General features: G+C 35.8%; 1 protein-coding gene across 3 annotated transcripts in view; it reads right to left on the bottom strand.

Annotated features, from left to right (window-relative positions):
* The window catches only part of SMIM14 (small integral membrane protein 14), an 87,100-nt gene that overhangs the window by 5,758 nt on the left and 58,411 nt on the right, over window positions 1–22,931 (bottom strand). For all 3 annotated transcript variants that reach the window (XM_073237726.1, XM_037002812.2, XM_037002814.2), the window contains 2 exons: window positions 20,581–20,629; window positions 832–974 (listed from right to left, as the gene is read on the bottom strand). In XM_073237726.1, the coding sequence (XP_073093827.1) occupies window positions 832–974; window positions 20,581–20,629 (192 nt within the window). The remainder of the gene's footprint in view (window positions 1–831; window positions 975–20,580; window positions 20,630–22,931) is intronic.

Raw genomic sequence — 22,931 nt, 5'->3', positions numbered from 1 at the left:
TTGAGGAACGTCCATACTGCTTTCCACAATGGTTGAACTAGTTTACATTCCCACCAGCAGAGTAGGAGGGTTCCCCTTTCTCCACATCCTCACCAACATTTGTTGTTTGTCTTTTGGATGTTGGCCATCCTAACTAATGTAAGGTGATATCTCATTGTGGTTTTAATTTGCATTTCTCTGATGATTAGCGATGTGGAGCATCTTTTCATGTGCCTGTTGGCCATCTGAATTTCTTCTTTGAAGAAGTGTCTGTTCAGCTAATGTGCCCATTTTTTAATTGGGTTATTTGCTTATTGTTTGTTGAGCTGCATGGGCTCTTTATATATTTTGGATGTCAACCCTTTATCGGATCTGTCATTTATGAACATATTCTCCGATACTGTAGGATGCCTTTTTGTTCTATTGGTGGTGTCCTTTGCTGTACAGAAGCTTTTCAGCTTGATGTAATCACAGTTGTTCATTTTTGCTTTTGTTTCCCTTGCCCGGTAAGATATGTTCATGAAGAAGTCGCTCATGTTTATGTCCAAGAGATTTTTGCCTGTTTTTTTCTGAGAGTTTTATGGTTTCATGGCTTACTGAACTATATCATTTTTTTATGTTTCTCATGTGAGTAAAGATTTTGGGCTTCTGGTTTGTACTTTCTATACGTCACTCTACAAAAACTAAGCCACTTGGGCTTGCAAGATTTACTAGGACTACAAAAGAAGAACTTACCCCATGAGTTAACTTTCCTTTTGCTAATTCAGATATTTCAGTCAAAACAAACTCTTGCCCCTTTTCAGGCAACTCCTGTCTTCCCACCCAAATGGATTTCTAATACAGAACACTTACATTATGGGGACTTGTTGGCTTTCCAGTTAGGTTGGATCCTCTTAGATTAGGAGGTCTCAGTAGAAACAAGATCACTGCAATAACCATCCAGGCCATTAAGATCATGGTAATATTCATGCCATTATCACCAGAGGGTCCTGGTACTGAGGACAAACAAAAATGTATTTGCAACTAGAAATGTAGCATGATTATAATAGTATTGTTAGATAAACGTAAAAGCAAATTCTAATGTTTAAATGTCAACTTCAAATACTGTATTAATATCAAAATTTTATCAAGAATTTTAAAAAGTACAATTATGAGAAAATTTCCTCTTGTGAGAAAATCAAAATGATAAATGGTATGGAATAGTTGTAGGACAAAGCTTATTAATAAATATTTTAATATTTTTGGATAATAGAATTCTTTGAGAATTTGATAAAAATTAAGGACTCTTTACCATAGGAAATACATGTATATACATTCAATTCTGGATATAATTGTGGAAGGTTCATGGATCCACAAAGCCATAAATCCATAGATAAATTGAGATGTACAGAACCCAGGTTAAGACCACCTGTATACAGTAAAGACACTTTACTTTGGGGGTGGGGGGATTCTGTATTTTAATTATAGAAGTAACATGAAAAAATAACAGAACTTAAGGAAAAGGGAGTATCTGTGTTGTACAATATATAAAGATCACTGTACTGATATTCTCAAACAAAAATATATTAATTTGGCCTCTTTTACAAAAAGAAGTTGGATTCAGATCTAGATATTTTAAAGTCTATGCATTTATCAAGAGAAAAAAGTCAGGTGTGTATGTTGTCTTTCCAAACTCCTTCAGGAAGCCATCTCTTACTTAATTCAGATTAAAAAGTGCCTACCTAGCACAGTGCCTGGGCCATGGTATGAGCTTAACAAATTTCCAATAAAAGAAACAGATTTTTATTCAAGTATATTAGAAAATTCAATGATCAGAAATGAAAATTAAAGATTAGATTTCTAAAGAAAAACATAGTTTCTCTAGATGGTTACTAAAATAGCCCATCAGACTCTTGACTGGTTTTGGTCTCACTGCCTCAGGAAAAAGTAAAAGAAATTCAAAGAAGATGTTGAAACCAAGCCAGTACACTGCACGGGGGGTCCATGGGCCCAGGGCTCACTCCCAAGAAAGGAAAGGGTTGATTCACAGACACAGAGAACAGACTAGTGGCTGCTATTGAAGAGGGAAGTGGGAGTAAGGAAGAAATAAGTGAGGGGGGAGGAAACTTAGTAAGAATGTTTGATATCTTAATCTGTGTGCTGATTACATGAGTGTATGTACATGTCAAAATTCATCAAGCTGTATGCTAAGATCTGTGCATTTTATTGTATGTGCCTCATAAATAAATAAATAGGGAGGTTGAAAAAAATTAAAAAAAAAAAAATGAAGAGGAGGAAAAAAGAAAGGAGAGGGATGGGTGGCAATACTGAAGCTAAAAGGTTAAGTGACCAAAGAGGACAAAGTCAAGCAAAGAGCTGAGCTGGCCCAAAAGCAGGCTGGACAGGAATGAAGCCTCTGTTCCAACCCCAATCACTTCCCCAGAACTCAGGGTCCCCAGAATTGCATCCACAAAATGCACCAGCATTTTTTTTCTGTATATATATCTATTCCTTTTCTTGTTTCCTCCTATTATACTAAATATGCCTCCCTTGATAAACAAGGAGCTGGAGCTTTGGATCCCATTGCTCTATCAGAGATCTATCCATTATCCTCTCTCTTGTGTATTCAATACCCGCTTCTCCATTGTAGCCATCCCACAGTCACTTAAACATGATCAAATTTCTCCCATCTTTGGGAGGAAAAAAATCCTTCCCTCAACCCTTTCCCTGTCCAGAAATCAAAGTTAATTTAACATCTTGAAGTTGTTCACATTTATGTCTACATTTTACTACCTCCCATTCACTCCTCTGGTTGTTATCCACCCCCATCATCATTCAGAAGGCCACCTATGACATCTCTATGCTGGCAAGTCTAATGGGTAATCTTAGTCCTCACTTTCCATGACCACTCTCTCCTTTTCAAAACATGTTCTTTTGTCTTCTGTGCCATTACTTCTGCCTGATTTTCTTCCCAACACTTAGCCCGTCCTTTCCATGCTTATTTTCCTCTTATTGGCTTTTAAATTTTGGAATTCTTCACGGGCAGTCTTAGGTTCCCTTCTCTTCCTGCTCTATCATCCCCACCAGTGCCTTCATTTTACCTTCTGTATGAAGACCACACCTAAATTTGTACCCATCTCTGACTCCTCTGAACTTCAGACCCAAATATCCAAATATTTATCCACATCACTAGTTCTGTTTTAAAATCTTCACATCAACAGTTCTTAAACTGTGGTGTACATAAGAGTATTTGACAGCTTCTTAACAATGTTGGTACTTAACAACTTGCACTTAACATACTTAATATCGCAAACTAAAATGATGAGCATCTCCCACTGCCCTACCCTCCATGCCCCACCAAATTAAGATTCCCGAATTCATCAAGCTGCTTAAGCCAGAAACCTGTGAAATTATCTTTTGTTCTCTCAAATATTTAATCCACTATGAAGTTTCTCTCAATTTTACTTCCAAATATCATTAAAATCTGCCCACACTTGCTCACCCTATCATCACTTCTTGTCTGGTCTATTGTGATGGCCTCTTTCAACTCATCTCCCATACCCACTCTTGCCTCTTCTAATTTTGTGCTCCAGGAGTGACTTTTTTTTAAAAAGCAAATACCTATTATTTTTATTACCAAATAATACCTAAAATTTTAGTGGTTACTTTGAACCAGTCATTATCTCTCATAATCCTTTTAATGATCTTATTTTATGGCTGGAACTATAGTATCTTCATTTTATAGATGAAGAAATGGGGGGAAGGAGTTATATCATAATTTCTGAAAATATCAAAGAGTGAGACAGACCCCTGAAAATTATTAGTCCTAGTGGTAGGTAGTAAAATGAGGAAATACAGATTTAAAAAGGATTTTTGATAAATAAGTTTATAACTAGCTGTGAGGTAGAACTAGACTGTTTAAATTAAGTCAAAGAATGTTAACTGTGCCTTTTATATGCTGTCACTTCTTATAGTGCCAGACTCTCTCAAATAAATGCTAGATTAATTGTATAGACCAGAAGTGTAACACCAATACCAATTTCTATGTTATTCAATTTGGAAAGAGGGTCCTCTGGTTTTTCATAGTCTTTGCAAGTGAAAGATTCTTCAGGGAGTTAAACCTCAGTTCACAAATTTACTAATTCATATTTCTGGACAAAGCAACCCTGACAAATTGCTCACTACTATTTAAGAGTCTCATAGAGAAAATATGACTGTAGTTCACTGCAACTATCTCCTAGCGTGGTTCCTATTGCGGCCTTTCCTTTCTGCAGATTACAGCTAGAAAAGTCTGCAAAAAACACTGCTGCTGACCAACACAGTGACTCACTCTCCACTGCCTGCTGTTTCAATTCCGGACTCTTCAGCCTGGCCTTTCCTCATATGACTTAGCCCTACTCATCAATATTAATTCTTATTATTTCTCAGAGGAAAGCATACTCTACTTGAGTCAACCCCGTATCTTTTTTATTTTTTAGCCAGTGGTGTTCTGGCCTGCATATGCGTTAGAATAGCCTGCAACAATACCACCACCACAGACTGGAAGGCCCTGCCATCTAATTCAGAAGCAGCTCAGGAGTGGGGTTAGGAACCGACCATATTTTAAGAGCTTTCAAATGAACCTGATGCAATAGTCCAATGCTAGTTTGGCTGGTGGCATTTGCCAACTTTGCAAACTCAGTTCTTCTGGAGTATTCATTATTTTTCTTTGTCTAGCATGTTATTATAACTAATCTCCATGTATTCACCTATACTCTATATTCCTTTCTCTTCTGTAAAAGTCTCCATTTCTTCCTCTCTTTTCTTTCTTCACTGCAGTGGTGTAGCATTTCTTGTTTGTAGGAGTGGTTTCCTATTTCTCCTCTAAATTAGGTCTTTAATTTTGTAAGAACTGACACCATTTCATAGATGTCTGACTCCACCACCTCTAGTTAAGTAATCTCTGTACCTCAATTTCTTTACCTGTGAAATGGAAATATTACACCATTACATAGAGTCATTATGAGGATTGAAATGGTCAGTGCATGAAGAAGATCAGTTAGCACAGTGCCTGGTACACAAAAAGTGTTCAATAAACGTTAGTCATACCAGTATTAGGATCAACTAGAGGGCAGAAAAGCCTGAGTACTGATAGATACTTCCATAAATAACTAGGCTGGGTAATATGGTGAAATGGGATTGGAAAGGGTCAAATCCAAATGGTACTAGGATGGAAGAAAGAACACTTGGTGACTGACTGGACTGACAGCAGGAAAAGAGAGGAGGGAGAAAAAGATGGTAAGGATGCTCTAAAATTTCTGAAGGGTAGTGGTATGCAGGATTGTTTTACTTAAAAGGTTAAGTGGATAGTTTCCCTAACCTCCAAGTCTTATTAAAATCATTTCTTTATTCTCCAATAACTGAAGGCCCATCTCAGAATAAAGAATAATAGCTGAACCAATTAAAACTGAAACTCATGATCATAATCTTTTTCTGTTTCCAGCAGTTCCATAAAATTAAGATTAGTTCTAGAATATACTTTCACATGGGCATATAGTCTAAAGGTTATTAAGAAAAAACTAGAAACAAACCAAAATGTCTGCCAAGAGTGTCTGATTAATAAATTATGGTACATCTGTACAATGGAATGCTATGAAGCTATAAAAAATGCAGAGAGAAGCCTCCACGAGATATGCTATTTTTGACAATAAGAAAAAAGCAGATGAAGAACAGTGTGTACAAAGAGAGGGGGGCATACAAAGAGAGGGGGGCAAATAATGTATACTTTTGTTTATACATGCATAAAGATATTCTGGAAAGATACATCGAATAATACTTGGAGACAGCACCAGGGTAGATGGACAAATACAAATAAAGACAAATTTTCACTGTACACTTCTTGGTTTGTGAACTTTATGTAAAAAATTAACTAAACTGAATTAAACAAAAATGTTGCCCTAAAATATCTTGGAGTTGGAGATACTGGGTATCTGAATTGACTTAGATTTCTTGAAATATTCAGGAACAGGATGAAGGGGTTCACAGTAGGCTTTCTGTGATTATTTGCAGTTGCTTATGACAAGAACCACTTCGTTATGAAGTCTTAGAAGAGATATGCCACTCAAACTCCCTGACACTGTATGCAGCTAATACAAATGAATGTCAGGAACAGCTACTTTAAAATCAGTATAGAGAGGTAAATGGGACATTAAATGATCTGGCTACTGTGGTTTTTTATTGTGACAGCTTTTTGTCACTTATAAATATTAAGGGGCATAATCACCTGGGGGATATAAATCTGATCCTTCTTTGCCTGGAAATTATTTGCCTTAAGAGGGTAAGTATGTTTTATTCTGTGCTCTGGAAAGACGCCAAATCATAGAATTGTAAAAAAGGACTTTGTGTGCCAAAACAGTGCTCCATTTTGCTTAAGGTTTAAGTCTGGTTACTAGCAAACATATTACAAATAAGTTGTCAAATGGAATAATCACAATGAAGCTATTAACTTAGCTGGACATCAAAAAGATGAAAGAAGAGAGACAGAAAAGAAGGATCTGAAGCTTGGCAGATCTTTAGGGATTATTCTATAAACTTAGGTTTCCAGTGGGAAAGTAGAAAAAGAACAGCTGTTAAAGAACTGCACTGGTACCAAGAGGATTTACCCTGTAGTTTTTGGGTTGAATACAGTAATTACATTATTTTCAGTATAGTTACCCATTCTCTAGTTGACTTACTCCAAAATTAAGTTAGTGATACAGCTATTTTCATAAACACTTTACCTGAAAGGCAGTCTTTCAGAAAAGTGAGCACACGTGTTCTATACTGCTCTAGAGAGCAAAACTGTGGGAGGATATCACAAGCTCTGTATAAAAGAACTGAAGCAACTAGGTCTCCTAACACACTGCAGCTAGATCCTGCTACCACATGAAGTAATCAGCCCCATAACCAATTAGATAATCTCAAATACATGTAACATACCATAAAAAATAAAACAGGTACTGTGATATTGTAATATAAAAAGAAATACAGGGTGGGGGGGAAAAGATGGCAGAGTAGGAAAGCAAGGCAGAAATCTTCTCCCATACATACACCATGGAAGCAACTAAAGCAAATACATCTTACCCTGAAAACAACCTGAAGATTGCAGAACAGACCACCTAGACCTGGGGAAGAAGAGAATACCCCACAGAGAAGGGCAAAGTGGCAGAGCTGTGACTTACTGGGACCCAAGCCCTTGCCCCATCCAGCCCACAGGCAAGAGGAAGAGGAACAGAGTGGAGAGAGGATAGGCACTCAGGAACTCTGCACACATGGTGCTGAAGACCTGCTCTGGGAACATAAGTCCACAATGCATTGGGTTCTGGTGGTTAGCAGTGATGGATACTAGGGACAGTTGGGAACGCTCTGGGAGGCTGACACACCAGCTACCTGTGGAGGACAGGCATGCTCCACCAGTTCCACAGACCCAAGATAAAGGTGGCAGTTTGAAAGATTTGCCAGCAGCAGGAGGTGTACTAGAAGAGCAAGGTTTGGATGGAGCTCTGTCTGCAACAGAAAAAGGTGGGTTGATGACACTTCCCCAGCCCTCTCTCAGCCCAACAGTTCCGGCAGTGTTGGGAGTCCCAAATGCTCCATCCCCTTGCTGGCAGTTCAGCCCTGAGGTGCTTCCCTGTGCACTCAACAGGGCCCACTTGGCTCAGCAGTATGCATTTCACTGCCTGACAGGTCAAGGGAGACTTTGCTGCCAGGCAGGCAGAGGGAGGCTTTCCTAGCTTTCTCAACCCTGTCTTAGCCCACCTATGGAAGTGCCTGCAGGAGTCAGCTCCGAGCACTCCTGCCTCCCCTCGGGAAGCCCAGCCTGGTGCCTTATGACCGGCTGCCACCTAGTGACTACATGATGGCAGCTACACAACTGTTCCACGTACCCCATTAGCCCAGCGGTCATTGCTGCAGGGCAGACAGTATGAACCCAGCAGAAGCTACTGCTCTGCTCGCATATGGCCAGCTCAGGCAAACTTCTGTCCACAGAGGACTGAAATAGGCCACTGCTGTCACAGAGACAGAAAAGCAGTTCTGCCCATAGCCCAAGAAGAGCAACTGGGGCTCCACTACAAAGAACATCCAGGCACTAAAAAGTAGAGTCTTGAGCTTGTGGGCACCACAGGATGCCTTCTTCATAAGCCACTACTCTCTAGACCAGGAAGCAGAGCAGATCCATCTAAAACAAAAGGAGAAACATAGAAACCCTGACAAAATGAGGTAGAGGAATATGTTCCAAACAAAACTACAGGATAAGGCATAGATAGGAAAGAGGGCTAAATGAAACAAAGATCACCAATCTTCTTGATAAAGATTTCAAAGTAAAAGTCACAAAATATGCTCACTGATCTGCAAGAAAGTACTGAAGATCTCAGGGATGACTTCAACAAAGAGATACAAGAGCTGAAAAAGGGTCATTCAGAGCCGAAGAATACAGTAACTGAAATGAAAAATACAATGGAGGGAATGAATAACAGATTGTTAGAAGTAGTGGAGACAATCAATGAGAAGAAAATTAGAGAACAGGAAAACAATAAAGCTGAGGAAGGAGAGAAAAAAGAATCTCTAGAAGTGAAAGAATGCTAAGGCAGCTGTGTGACAACACTAAATGAAACAATATTGGCATAATAGGGAAAACAGGAGAGAGAGACAAAGAGAAAGAAAGCCTCTTTGAGGAAATAATTGTTGAAAACTTTCCCAGTCTTGGGAAGGAAACAGACACTCAGGTTATGGAAGCTCAGAGAGCCCCTAACAAAAAGAACCCCAAGAAATCAACACCAAGATATACAAAAATTAACATGGCAAAGATTAAGGATAAGAAGAAAGTGCTCAAAGTGGCCAGAGAGAAGAAAAAAAGGTTACTTATAAGGGAGACCCCATCAGGCTGTCAGGAGACTTCTCAGCAGCAATTTTATAGGCTAGAAGGAAATGACATGAAATATTTAATGTACTGAAACAGAAGGACCTTCTACCAAGAATCCTCTACCCAGGAGGATTATCATTCAAATGTGAAGAAGAGATTAAACAATTTCAAGATAAATGAAGGCTCACAGAATTTATAACCTCTAAATGAGCATTACAGGATATGGTAAAGGGACTGCTGTAGATGGAAATGTTCCTAAAGCTAAATAGTTTTCATCAGTGAAAATAAACCCACAGTAAAGGTAGCAGACCAATTAATAACCACTTAAGTACAAAATTAAAACAAATGTATTAACACCAACTATACACAAAATCAGTCACGAGATACACAAAAAATGCAGATTATGACACTACTATATAAAGTTTGGAGAAGGAAGAAGAACTTTTAGATTATGTTTGAAAAGGAGCAGTCATCAACTTAATATAGACCATTATATAGTTAGGAAGCTATACTTGAAACTATGGTAACCACAAACCTAAGGCCTATAATAAATACACAAAATATTAAAAAAGTAGATTCCAATCACAAAAATGAAGCAAACTGTCATATAACAAGAGAAGAGTATTATAGAGGAAGAAAGGAACACAGAGGAACTATAAAAACAACCAGAAAACAATTAAGAAAATGACAATAAGTACATACCTACCAACAACTACCTTACATATAAATGGACCAAATGCACCAATCAAAGGACATACAGTGGCAGAATGGATAAGGAAACAAGACCCATCTATATACTGCCTACAAGAGACTCATTTCAGACCAAAAGACACAAATGGACTGAAAGTGAAGGAATGGAAAAAGATATTTCATGCAAATAATAGGGGAAAAAAAGCAGGAGTAACAGTATTTATATCAAGCAAAAAAGAGTTCAAAATAAAGAAAGTAACAAGACAAAGAAGGACATTAAATTATGATAAAGGGATCAGCCCACTAAGAGGATATAACCATTATAAATATCTTTGCATTCAACACAGAAGCACCTAAATATGTAAAACAAATACTAACAGAATTAAAGGGGGAAACAGACAGAAACTCATTCATATTAGGAGACTTTAACACACCAGTCATATCAACAGATAGATCAACCAAACATAAAATAAATAAGGAAAGAGGCACTGAACAAGACATTAGATCAGATGGACTTGACTGATATCTGCAGAACATTCCACCCCAAAGCAGCAGTATAAACATTTTTCTCAAGTGTACATAGAATGTTCTCCAGAACGGATCACATACTAGGCTACAAAAAAGAGCCTCAACAAATTAAAAAAGATTGTAAAGGTATCAAGCAACTTCCCAGACAATGGTATGGAACTAGAAATAAATTACACAAAGAAAACAAAAAAGCCTACACATGAAGGCTAAACAGAATGCTTCTAAATAATCAATGGATCAATGACCAAATTAAAACAGAAATCAGGCAATATATGCAGACAAATGTAAACAAAAATATATCAGTCCAAAATTTGTGGGGCGCTGCATAAGTGGGAAGTACATAGCAATATAGGCCAACCTCAAGATACAAGAGCAATCCCAAATAAAGTCTAAACGCACAATTAAAGAAACCAGAAAAAGAAGAAGAAATGAAACCAAAAGTTAGTAGAGGGCAGGACATAATAAAGATCTGAATAGAAACAAATAAAACAGAGAAGAAGAGAACAATAGAAAAAAATCAATGAAACCAAGTTCTGGTTCTTGGAGAAAATGAACAAAATCGGCAACCCTAGCCAGACTGAATCAAGAAAAAAAGAGAGAGCACACAAACATTATCAGAAATGGAAAAGGAATACTCACTGGATACCACAGAAATATGAATTATTAAAGAATTCTATGAAAAATTATATGCCAGTAAATTGGACAACCTAGAAGAAATAGACAACTTCCTAGAAAAATCCAACCTGCCAAGACTGAACCAGGAGAAAATCTGAACAGACCAATTATCAGCAATGAAATCAAACCTAATAAAAAAAACCCCGAAAAAACAAAATTCCGGGTCCAGATGGCTTCATAGATAAATTATACCAAACATTTAAAGAAGAGCTAAAACCCATCCTTCTTAGAGTATTCCATAAAGTAGAAAAGGAGGGAATACCTCCAAACACATTCTATGAAGCAAGCATCATTCTAAAACCAAAACCAGAGAAAGATACCACAAAAAAAGAAAATTACAGACCAATATCCTTGACGGACATAGATGCAAAAATTCTCTATAAAATATTGCAAACGAAAGTTCAAAAATATATCAGAAAGGTCATCCATTACGACCAAGTGGGATTTATTCCAGGGATGCAAGGATGGTAAAATATTCATAAATCAATATAATACATATTAACAAAAAGGATAAAAATCTTAATAGATGCTGAAAAGCATTTGACAAAATTAAACATCCATTCATGATTAAAAAACTCTAAAAAAAATGGGTATAGAGGGAAGTACCTCAACATAATATAGGCCATACATGACAAACCTACAGCAAACATCATATGTAATAGTGAAAAGCTGAAAGCTTTTCCTCTAAGATTGGGAACAAGACAAGGATGGTCACACTCACCACTTTTATTCAGCATAGTACTGGATGTCCTAGCAGTGGCAATCAGACAACACAAAGAGATAAAAGGTATCCAAATTGATAAGGAAGAAGCTAAACTGTCACTATTTGCAGATGATATATTATATACAGAAAATCATAAAGACTCAACCAAAAGACTATTAGAACTAATAACTGGATTCATCAGAGTTGCAGGAAATAAAATCAATACAAAGAAATCTGTTGTGTTCCTATATACTAACAACAGACTAGCAGAAAGAGAAGTCAGGAAAACAATTCCATTTACAATTGCATCAAAAAGAATAAAATTCCTCAGAATAAACCTAACCAAGGAGGTGAAGATCGGTAATCTGAAATTGTAAGATTCTGATTAAAGAAATTGAAGACTATAAAAATAAATGGAAATCTATTCTATGCTCATGGATAGGAAAAATTAATAGTCAAAATGGCCATCATGCCCAAAGCAATTTACAGATCAATGCAATCACTATCAAAATACTAAAGACATTTTTCAATGAACTACAGCCAATAATCCTAAAATTCATATGGAACCACAAAAGACCCCAAATAGCCAAAGCCATCCAAAGAACAAAACTGGGGGGAATTATACTCCCTGACTTCGAGCTATACTACAAAGCTACAATAATCAAAACATTATGGTACAGGCACAAGAACAGACCCATGGATCAATGGAACAGAACAGAGAGCCCAGATATAAATGGTCAATTAATATATATGATAAGGGGCCATGATCATACAATGGGGAAAAGACAGTCTCTTCAATAAATAGTGTTGGGACACTAGACAGCTATATGCAAGAGAGTGAAACTGGATTACTGTCTAACTCCATACACAAAAGTAAACTTGAAATGTATCAAGTGTAATGTAAGACATGAAACCATAAAACTCTTCTAAGAAAATACAGGCAAACACCTCTTGAACATAAGCATGAGCAATTTTTTTCTGGACACAGCTCCCTGGGCAAGGGAAACAAAAGCAGAATGAATACATGGAACTACATCAAACTAAAAAGCTCTGTACAGCAAAGGACATCAGCAGAACAAAAAGGCAACTTACAATATGGGAGAATATATTCATAAATGATTTATCTAGTAAAGGGTTAACACCAAAAATATATAAAGACTTCATACACTTCAACACCAAAAGAACAAATAACCTGATTAAAAAATGGTCCAAGTACCTGAACCAACATTTTTCCACCCAAGAAATATACATGGCCAATAGGCACATGAAAAGATGCTCCACATTGCAAATCATCTAGGAAATCCAAGTCAAAACAATGAGGTATCACCTCACCAGTTAGAATGGCCACTCTCCAAAAGACAAGAAATAACAAATGTTGGTGAACTGTGGAGGAAAGGGAACCCTCCTACACTGTTGGTGGGAATGTCAATTGGTGCATCTACTGTGGAAAGCAGTATGAAACTTCTTCAAAAAACTAAAAATAGAAATATCAAATGATCCAGTAATTCCATTTCTAGGAGTTTATCTGAAGAAAACAAAATCTCTGATTCAAAGAGAGATAGCCTCCCCAGCCTACTGCTGCATTATTTCCAATAGCCACAATATGGAAGCAACCAAACTGTACATCAGTAGATGAATGGATAAAAAAAAGGTGGTACATATACACAATGGAATATAATTCAGCCATAAATTTAAAAAATCCTGTCAGTTGCAACAAAATGGATGAACCTAGAACATATTGTGCTAAGTGAAAAAAGCCAGGAGGAGCAAGACAAATACCATGATTTCACTTATTTGTGGAATCTATAAACAGAACAAAATGAACAGTATAGCAATAGGCTGACAAGTGACTGATGGTTACCATCACAGAAGAGCTGGAGTGGGTGCATGGGGAAGGTGAGGAGGATAAAAGAGCACAAAAAATTCTTAATCATGATATAAGTTGGTTATGGGGATGGTACAGCATGGATAATACAGCCAATGATTCTGTAACCTCTTCCTATGTTGATAGACAGTAAATGCACTAGTGGTGCTGAGGATTTAATGATATGGGTAACTATTAAATCACTGTGTTGTATACTCGAAACCAATGTAAGTTTGTATATCAATATACTTTAATTTAAAAAAAGAAGTTAAAAAATAAGGAAGTATATATTTATCTTCATCCCAGTTCCTGGCACAGAGTTCCTAAAACCCATATCAATATTTCCAGAACAATATGGGTAAGAGAAATATGTTTTGTTTTTCATAATAAAGCTCTTTCAGCCAAACCTGAATTTATGCTAATAAGGGTACTCTTGGAGGACCCCTAGACAGACTTAGGTTGGTGGCTGGTTGCCAGAGTTTGACCATGTGATTAAAGGGCTGGAATTTTCAGCTTCATTCACCAACCTCCAGGCAGGGGGTATGGGCTGGAGATGAATTAATCACCAATGGCCAATGATTTAATAATTCACATCTATGGAACAAAAGCTCCATAAAAACCCTAAACAACAGGGTTCTGAGAGCTTCCTGATTGGTGGACAAGTAAACCAAGGTGCTGGGAGGGTGGCATGCCCAAAGAAGACAGGGAAACGCTGAACCCCTTGTTCACACGTTGTCCTATACATCTCTTCCACTTGGCTGTTCTTGTGTTGTATTCTTTATAATCAACTGGTAATAATAAGTAAACTGTTTTGCTGTGTTCTGTGAGCAAATTATTGAATCCAAGAAGGGGACCATAGGAGGCCCTGATTAACATATATTTTATGAAAAGAGCATATGCTCACGGGAGAAAATTTAGAATATACAGAAAAGTAATTCTATCAGCAGAAGAAAAACTGCTTAAACCACTTAAAAGTGTGATTCTCAGAAAAGATTCCACCAAATGCCAAAATAACTGGGAAGAAAAGAAACTGGCCAATACAACTAAATTAATATTCAAGCTCTAGAGTTCTGCCTTTATATTTAGATTAAGGAAGTGAAATTTCACTCACAAAAATAAGAGAAAATTTGTTTTATAGGTGGAGCTGGTTCAAGGATCACAAATACCACAAATGTAATAAATACCTGTTTTCCCATAAGGAGTTCAATAAGATTATTTTCAACTCTTAAGAACAGGTTTTCCTTGCTGAGGGAAAATTTGAGTTGCTTATCAAACAGCATATTGTAGATTAATGAATGCTACTGAAGAAGCAACATAAATTAATCTGGAGTGGGGGAACCCCTACCCATCATCCCAACAATCTAACAAAATATCTAAACATTAGACAAACTGCCCAGACATTTCACGTCCTTCTTGTCCAGAGACAAATTATTATTACCCTGTTGCACCAATCAATGGGCTATGCTCTGACAAAATTTCTACTTTAGGCTAGGCACTGTAATAGCTCCTATTTCTCTAGGTTGTTACACTTACAAAATTGGATGGGATAGTCAGTTACACTAATAACTAATTTACAGTGTAATAACAACCCCCTTTATAATTATACCTTACTGTATTTTAGTTTTATATACAAAATAGAGCTTACCTTCAGAGATGTTAAATATAAACAACTAGACTATTAATAAAAATTGGCAATATGTCAAAATCCTTAATATGTGCATAAAATGGGGAGAGTAAAACTGTTGAGCCTTCTTTTGTTATCAACTTAAAAAACAGACTGTTATAAGTTGTTATATCTAAGTCTCATGGCAACCACAAAGGGAATGGTAAATACACAAAAGATAAAGGAATAGAGGCAAACTGCTAAAAAAAGCTATCAAACCACAAAGGAAAAAGAACAAGAAAAGAAACAGAAGAAGTACAAAAACAGCCAGAAGACAATTAATAAAATGGCAATAAGGATGCACCTATCAATAATTATTTTAAATGTAAATGGGCTAAATTCTCCAATCAAAGACAAAGAGTGGCCGAATGGATTGAAAAATAAGATCCATTTATATGCTTCCAATAAGAGACTCTTCATTAGATGTAATGACATATACAGACTGAAAGTGAAGGAATGGACTAAGAGATTCCATGCAAACAGAAACCAAAAGAAAGCTGGGGTAGCCATATTTATATCAGACAAAAGAGACTTTAAATCAAAGATTATAATAAAAGACAAAGAATGACATTACATAATGATAAAGGGACCAATCCAACAAAAGGATATAACATTTGTAAATATTTATATACCCAACAGAGGAACACCTTAATATATAAAGCAAATATTAACAGACCTAAAGGGTGAAATAGATAGAGATAAAATAATAGTAGGGGACTTAATACCCCACTTACATCAATGGGTAGATCATTCAGACAGAAAATCAATAAGGAAACATCAGCCTTACATGACACATTAGACCAGATGGACTTAACAGAGATAGAACATTCCATCCAAAAGCAACAGAATATACATTCTTCTCAAGTGTACATGGAACATTCTTCAGGACAGATTATATGTTAGGTCACAAAACAGTCTTAATACATTTAAGAGGAATAAAATTACATATTATATTCAACATCTTTTCCAACCACAATGGCATGAAATTAGAAATCAATTACATGAGGAAAGCTGAAAAATTCACAAATATCTGGAGATTAAAAAATATGTTACTGAGCTACCAATGAATGGGTCAACAAAGAAACCAAAAGATAAATTTAAAAAATACTATGAGACAAATGCAAACAGATATATACCAAAATTTATGGGACACAGCAAAAGCAGTTTTAAGAGTAAAAGTTCATAGCAATAAATGTCTATCTCAAGAAATAAAGAGAAATCTCAAATACACAACCTAACTTTACATCTTAACGGATTAGTAAAAGAAGAAAATTAGCCCAAAGTTAGTACAAGAAAGGAAATGACAGAGATTAAAGCAAAGTAAATGAAACAGAGATTAAGAGGACAACAGAAAAGATCAATGAAACTGAGTTGGTTCTTTGAAAAAATAAACAGGATTGACAAACTTCTAGCTAACTTGAACAAGACAAAAAGAGGACTCAAATAAATAAAATCAGAAATGAAATGACAAATACATAGGATCACAGACTACTATGAAGAATTAAATGCCAACAAATTAGATATCCTAGAAGAAATGGATAAATTCCTAGAAACATACAACCTACAAAGACTGAACTATGAATAGAAAATATGAACAGAGTGATTACTAGTGAGGAAATTGAAACAGCAATCAAAAACCTCCCAACAAATGAAAGTGCAGAATCAGACAGCTCCACTGGTAACTACTACCAAACATTTAAAGAATTAATACCAATCCTTCTCAAACTCCTCCAAAAAAATAAAAGAGGAAGGAACTCTTCCAAACTCATTCCATGATGCCAGAATTACTCTGATATCAAACCAGACAAGGACATCACAAGAAAATTACTGGCCAATATCCCTGAAAAGAACAGATAAAAAAATCTTCAACCAAACGTCAGCAACCCAAATTCAACAATACACTTAAAGAATCATATGCCATAATCAAGCGGGATTTACTTCAGGAATGCAAGGCTGGTTCAATATCTGCAAATCATCCAATGTAGTAACTATTAATGAAACAGAAGATAAAAATTGTAGGATTATCTCAAAAGATGCAGGAAAAGCATTTGATAAAATTCAGTATCCATTTATAATAAAATCTCTCAACAATTGGGTAAAGAAGGAATGGACCTCAACATAGGATAGGCCATGTATCATAAGCACACAGCGAGTTATCAGATTCAATGGTGAAAAGCTGAAAGCTTTTACCTTAAGATCAGGAAGGAGACAAGGATGCCCACTCTTGCCACTTTTATTGAACAAAGTTTTGGAAGTGCTAAGTGCTAGCCAGGGCAATTAGGCAAGAAAAAATAAATAAAAGGCATCCAAATTGGAAAAGAAGAAGTATAACTGTCACTAGTTTGCAAATGACATGATACTATTTCTAGAAAACCTGAAAGAACCCGTCAGAAAACTTTTAGAATAAATGAACTCAGTAATGTTACAGGACACAAAATTAATACACAAATCTGTTGTTTCTATACACCTATAAAAAACTAGCAGAGAAAGAAATTAAGAAAAAAATCCCATTTATGATTACATCAAAAAGAATGAAAAACATAGGAATAAATTTAACCAAGAGGTGAAAGACCTGTATACTGAAAATTGTAAGACATTAATGAAAGAAGTTAAAGAAGATATAAATAAATGGGAAGAATTAGTATCGTTAAAATGCCCATATTACTCAAAGCAATCTAGAGAATCAATGGAATCCCTATAAAAATTCCAATGGTGTTTTTCATAGAAACAGAACAAACCTAAAATTTGTATGGAACCACAGAAGACTCCAAATAGGCAAGGCAATCTTGTGAAAGAAGAATAAAGCCAGAGACATCACACTATTTTCAAACCCTGTTACAAAAATATAGTAACTAAAACAGTATGGTGCTGGCATAAAAACAGACACATAGATCAATAGTACAGAATAGAGAGCCCAGAAATAAGCCCATCTATATATGATTAATTTACAACAAAGAAGCCAAGAGTATATAATGAGATGACCGTCTCTTCAATAAACGGTGCTGGGAAAACCAGAGCCACATTCAAAAGTATGAAGCTGGGCCACTACTTATACCAACACAAAAATTAACTCAAAATGGAATAAAGATTTGAATGTAATACCTGAAATCATAAAACTCCTGGAAGAAAACATAGGCAATAAACTCCTTGACATTAGTCTTGGTGCTGAGTGTTTGGATCCTACTCCAAAAGCAAGGACAACAAAAGCAAAAATAAACAAGTGGGACAACTTCAAACTAAAAAGCTTCTTCACAGCAAAGGAAACCATCAACAAAGTAAAAAGGCAAATAACTGAATGGTAAAAAATCTTTGCAAATTCTATCAAATCAAAATTAACATCCACAACATATAAATAACTTAGAACTTAACAACAAAAAACAAATACTCTGATATAAAAATGGACAGAAGATTTCAGTAGCCATTTTTCTAAAGACAATATACAGAAGGCCAACAGGTACATGAAAAGATGCTCAACATCATTAATTATCAGGGAAATGCAAATCAGAACTACAATGAGGTATTCACTGTACACTTTTTAAAATTGCTATTATGAAAAAGATAAGATATAACAAGTACTGGAGAGAATGTAGAGAAAAGGGAAGCCTTATGGACTATTTATGTGAATTGGTGCAGTCACTATGGGAAATAGTACAAAGGTTCCTCAAAAAATTGAAAATAGAGCTACCATGTGATCCAGCAATTCCACATCTGGGTATTTAGAGAAAGAAAATGAAAATACCAACTCATACAGATATATTGAACCCCATATTCACTGAAGCATTATTTATAATAGTCAAGGTATGAAAACAACCTAAGTGGAATTGTGGTTATATGTACAAGAGTATTATTCAGCCATAAAGAAGAATGAAATATTGCCATTTGTGGGCACCTGGATGGACCTCAAGGGCATTGTACTAACTGAAGTAAGTCAGAGAAATACAAATACCATATGGGTCTCCCCTTTATGGAATCTTAAAAAAACATAAAAACCAAAACCAAGCTTATAGATACAGAGAACAGATTGATGGTTGCCAGTAATGGGGTGCAGGAGGATGGAAGAAGTGGCTTAAGGGAGGAAAAGGCAAAAAAATAAATTTAAAAATATTCATACAAAGGATGCTTGTTCAACTATTATTTATAGTAGTAAAAAAATACATCAGCAACCTAGGATTCCAACAAAAGGAAATCATTTAAACACTCTTACATCCTCATAATGGATTATTTAGTCAGTATTTTTAAGATAAATATATACTGATATATTTATAATATAGGAAGTGAAAAAGAAAGTAATCCCATTTTCTTATGTGTATATGAAATCTAACTGTGCTAGGCTTACCCTTTTGTTAATGTTATACTTCCATTCCTAAAGTCAAATTATGTAGAAGACTGGATTGGCTTAAATGTTAGTTATTATTTCTCTTCAAAGTATCCCTCAAGTTATTTCTGTCCTTAAAAAAGATGCCTCACATAATGACCACCAAGGTCTGTCAGCTATATTCACCACCAGGATCCATGTTCTTCCTCTGATTCTCACTTCATCACCACCACTGCCCAAGAAGGCACATCAAGAAACCTCCCCAAATGTCCATACCCTCCTGAGAATGTTAATCAAAGCCAAAGAAATGACTCCACAGGCCCTGAAAGCTTTCAAACCTTGGTAAAGAATGGCCTCCCCTTCCTTTACTCGGAAGTTCCCAAAACTGTCAGTGGATGCAAACAGATGCTAGAGAGCAAGTGAGGGGTTTGTGCTAGCAGCCTTGATGTTCCAGTTCAACCAACCCAAAGTGCCTGGTTACACACCTATTTGGCAAGAAAAAGGTCTGGGAAGGGTTTACCTCAAATTGTCAAAGGTAGTTATCTATTCTGGAAGTTTTTTCTTATCTGTGATTCTATAATTTTCTTCAGTCAGCAGGGTTTGTTTTTGAGGCAGGAAAAAAACATTTTAAGTTAAAAAATAACTGTTTAAGTTAAAAAATAACTGAGTCCAAGCTCTCAAAACGGGGGGGGGGGGTGAGGTTCTGAGCCTCACCTCTGTTGATCCCCAATTTCTCACCTGATGGCCCCCCTGCGACTGTGCCTGTCTTAGGTTATTCCTCCCTTGAGGAATCTTACCCGTCTCTGGCTAACCAGTCATCTTCCAGGGCCATACAGGGAAATGTAAAGTTGGTAAGTGAGAGAGAAGCAATATTGTTTGAAAAGGTTAGCTTTTTACTTCTTTGCAGATTTATGCCCTGTGGCTTCTATGCCCAGCATTTGTCTTGAGGTATTAGTCTATAGGCACAGACCTGATCATCTACATTTGCCCTCTTACAGCACTAAATTATGTTTTCTACCTTTATCTTGCATCTACCTACCACTTCAGCATTTTATTTAAAAAAAAATAATAATAAGGGAGAAATGTGGGATTCATATATAAATCAAGTATAAAAATCAAATGAATAAAAAATAAAAATAAAAATAAAAAAATAAAAATAAAATAGTCAAGTAAGAAATACATTCCTGAGCACCATTTCCTTAAAGAGCAAAGTGTGAGAAAAATTCCTGACAAATATTCACTGTCATCTGGCCTCTAATTATGCCCCCAATGCCAAGCCTCCTCATGTCCCATCATTACTTACATTCCTGAAGACATTCTGTGTCTGTGCAGTAGGACTGGGACTGCCTCAACTACAATGAATGAGAAGAAAGGAAAGTTAGCCATTGAACTTAATAAAAAATAGATTTTATTAGGAAGATATTTTGTTTTTTATTAAGTGCTACTAAAGTATATATATTGTACCTTAAAATCAAATACAAACACAGAACACACTGAGGGACTGTTCAGTTTTGGAGGATTTTTTCTACTCAAAATAATTTTCAAATGTACTGTGGATTGAGTGCAATTAACCTATTTAAATTAAGGAATTAAAAAAAAATCACCTTTGACAGAAACTCCTGCTGCCATACATTATTAGACTCCCCAAAGGAAAAGCACTAAACTGTAAAGGAGAGTTACTAGAAAGAGAGTAAACTTTGTTAATTTTTATTTTTTCTCATTGAAAATTAGAAGCAAATGGAGAAAACCCAGATTCTATTTGTAGCAACAACAGAGCAGTTGTTCTGAGCTGCTTAAGCATGGGCTCTGCAGAAAGATCTCAATTTAAAAGTCTGGCTCTGCAACTGTCTAGAGTTTCAAGACCTTGGGAAAGTTCTTTAAATCCCTAAGCTTTAGTTCCTCATCTGGTAGAACAGGGATAATATTACCTACACCTGAGTATTAGTGAGCATTAAAGTATATAATACATATGAAAAGTAGAACAACCTAAGAAATGTTAACTATTATTATTACTGTGCCACACAAATCATGACCTCTTCTAAACAATTACTGGAATTGGCAACTAAACAAAACATTTTTAAAATTGTTCTCTAAGATTATCAGGCCTGTTTTGGTGTATACCAATAAAAGTAGTCCTGTTTGAATTAGAATGGGAAAATAGATATTAATTAATGTAAAAATATGCTGTATATGTTTAACCTTTTCTAAATAGAAAGGAATCAATCCAAAACACTTTAAAATTATATGTTCTATGGCTATTATAAAAAAGACAAATAACAAGTGTTGACGTGGAGAAATGGGAACACTTGTGCACTGTTGGTGGAAAGGTAAATTGGTGCAGCCACCAACAGTATGGAAGTTTCTCAAAAAATTAAAAAGAGAACTACTATATAATTTTGCAATTCTCATTCTGGGCATTAATCTGAAGAAAATGAAAACACTAATTTGAAAAGATATATACACACACATGTTCACTGCAGCATTATTTACAACAGCCAAGACATAGAAACCACCTAAATATATCCATCAATAGATGAATGGATAAAGAAAATGTGTATACACACAATGGGATATTATTCAGCCATAAAAAAATGAAATCTTACTATTTGTGACAACACAGATGGGCCTTGAAGGCATTATTCTAATTGAAATATCATATAATCTCTCTTTTATGTGGAATCTAAAAACAAAAAACAAAACCCAAGCTCACAGAAACAGAGAAAAGACTGGTGACTGACTAAGATGGGGGTTGCAAAATGGCGAAGCATGTCAGAAGGTACCAATTTCCAGTTATAAAATAGTCATGGAGATGTATGCACAGCACAGTGACGATAGTTAATACTGTAAAAAAAAATGGAAAAAATTAAAAAAAGACTACTAGACCCTTGGATCACAAAATGGACCTGGTAAACCTCCTAATTTGCATTTATTTTGTTTAAGTTTTTCCCCCCACTAAGTACTATATACAAAACTCAACGGTACAAAAGGATATTGTGTGCAAGGTGAATCTCCCATTATCTCCTGTCCTTCAGCCTCCCCAGCACTCAGTTTTCTGTGACTCTCTCCAGAGATGCCCTTACATTTTTTTCTTCTTCTAGTTTAAACAATAAGGAAATTTATTAGCTCACAAAACAGGAAGTTGGGATCAGAGTTGAGCTTCAGAGTTGGTTGATTCAGTGAGTCAACAATTTTCTCAACCACCCAAAAATCTTCTCTTTTTTGCTATTTGCAGTCAGCGTCATTCTAAAGCTGATTGTAAGATGATTGCTCGGGCAGTTTTCACATAGCTTTCTATTTTTTTAATTAAGGTATTATTGATATACACTCACACTGCCATCTTTAATCCTCTGCTCACATTTTTATAAGCACATAAGCATTTGTCTAACTCCAATTCTAAGATACACCAATATATAACAGATAGCTAACCTCCTGTGCAGTTGAAAACTCACATACTACTTTGACTCTCTAAAAACTTAGCTATTAATAGCCTACTGGTGACCAGAAACCACATTGATAACATAAGCAGCCAATTAACACATATTTTGTAAGTTATATGTATTATATACTATATTCTTACAATAAAGCTAGAGAAAAGAAAATGTTTTTTCAAACTGTTGCAAAAAAAAATATCCAAAAAATTTTCCAATACATTTA

This window comes from Manis javanica, chromosome 5 (genome assembly GCF_040802235.1).
Source record: "Manis javanica isolate MJ-LG chromosome 5, MJ_LKY, whole genome shotgun sequence".
NCBI lineage: Eukaryota > Metazoa > Chordata > Mammalia > Pholidota > Manidae > Manis > Manis javanica.
Note: the sequence above shows the minus strand (reverse complement) of the source record. Positions and strands in the feature narration are given on the sequence as shown.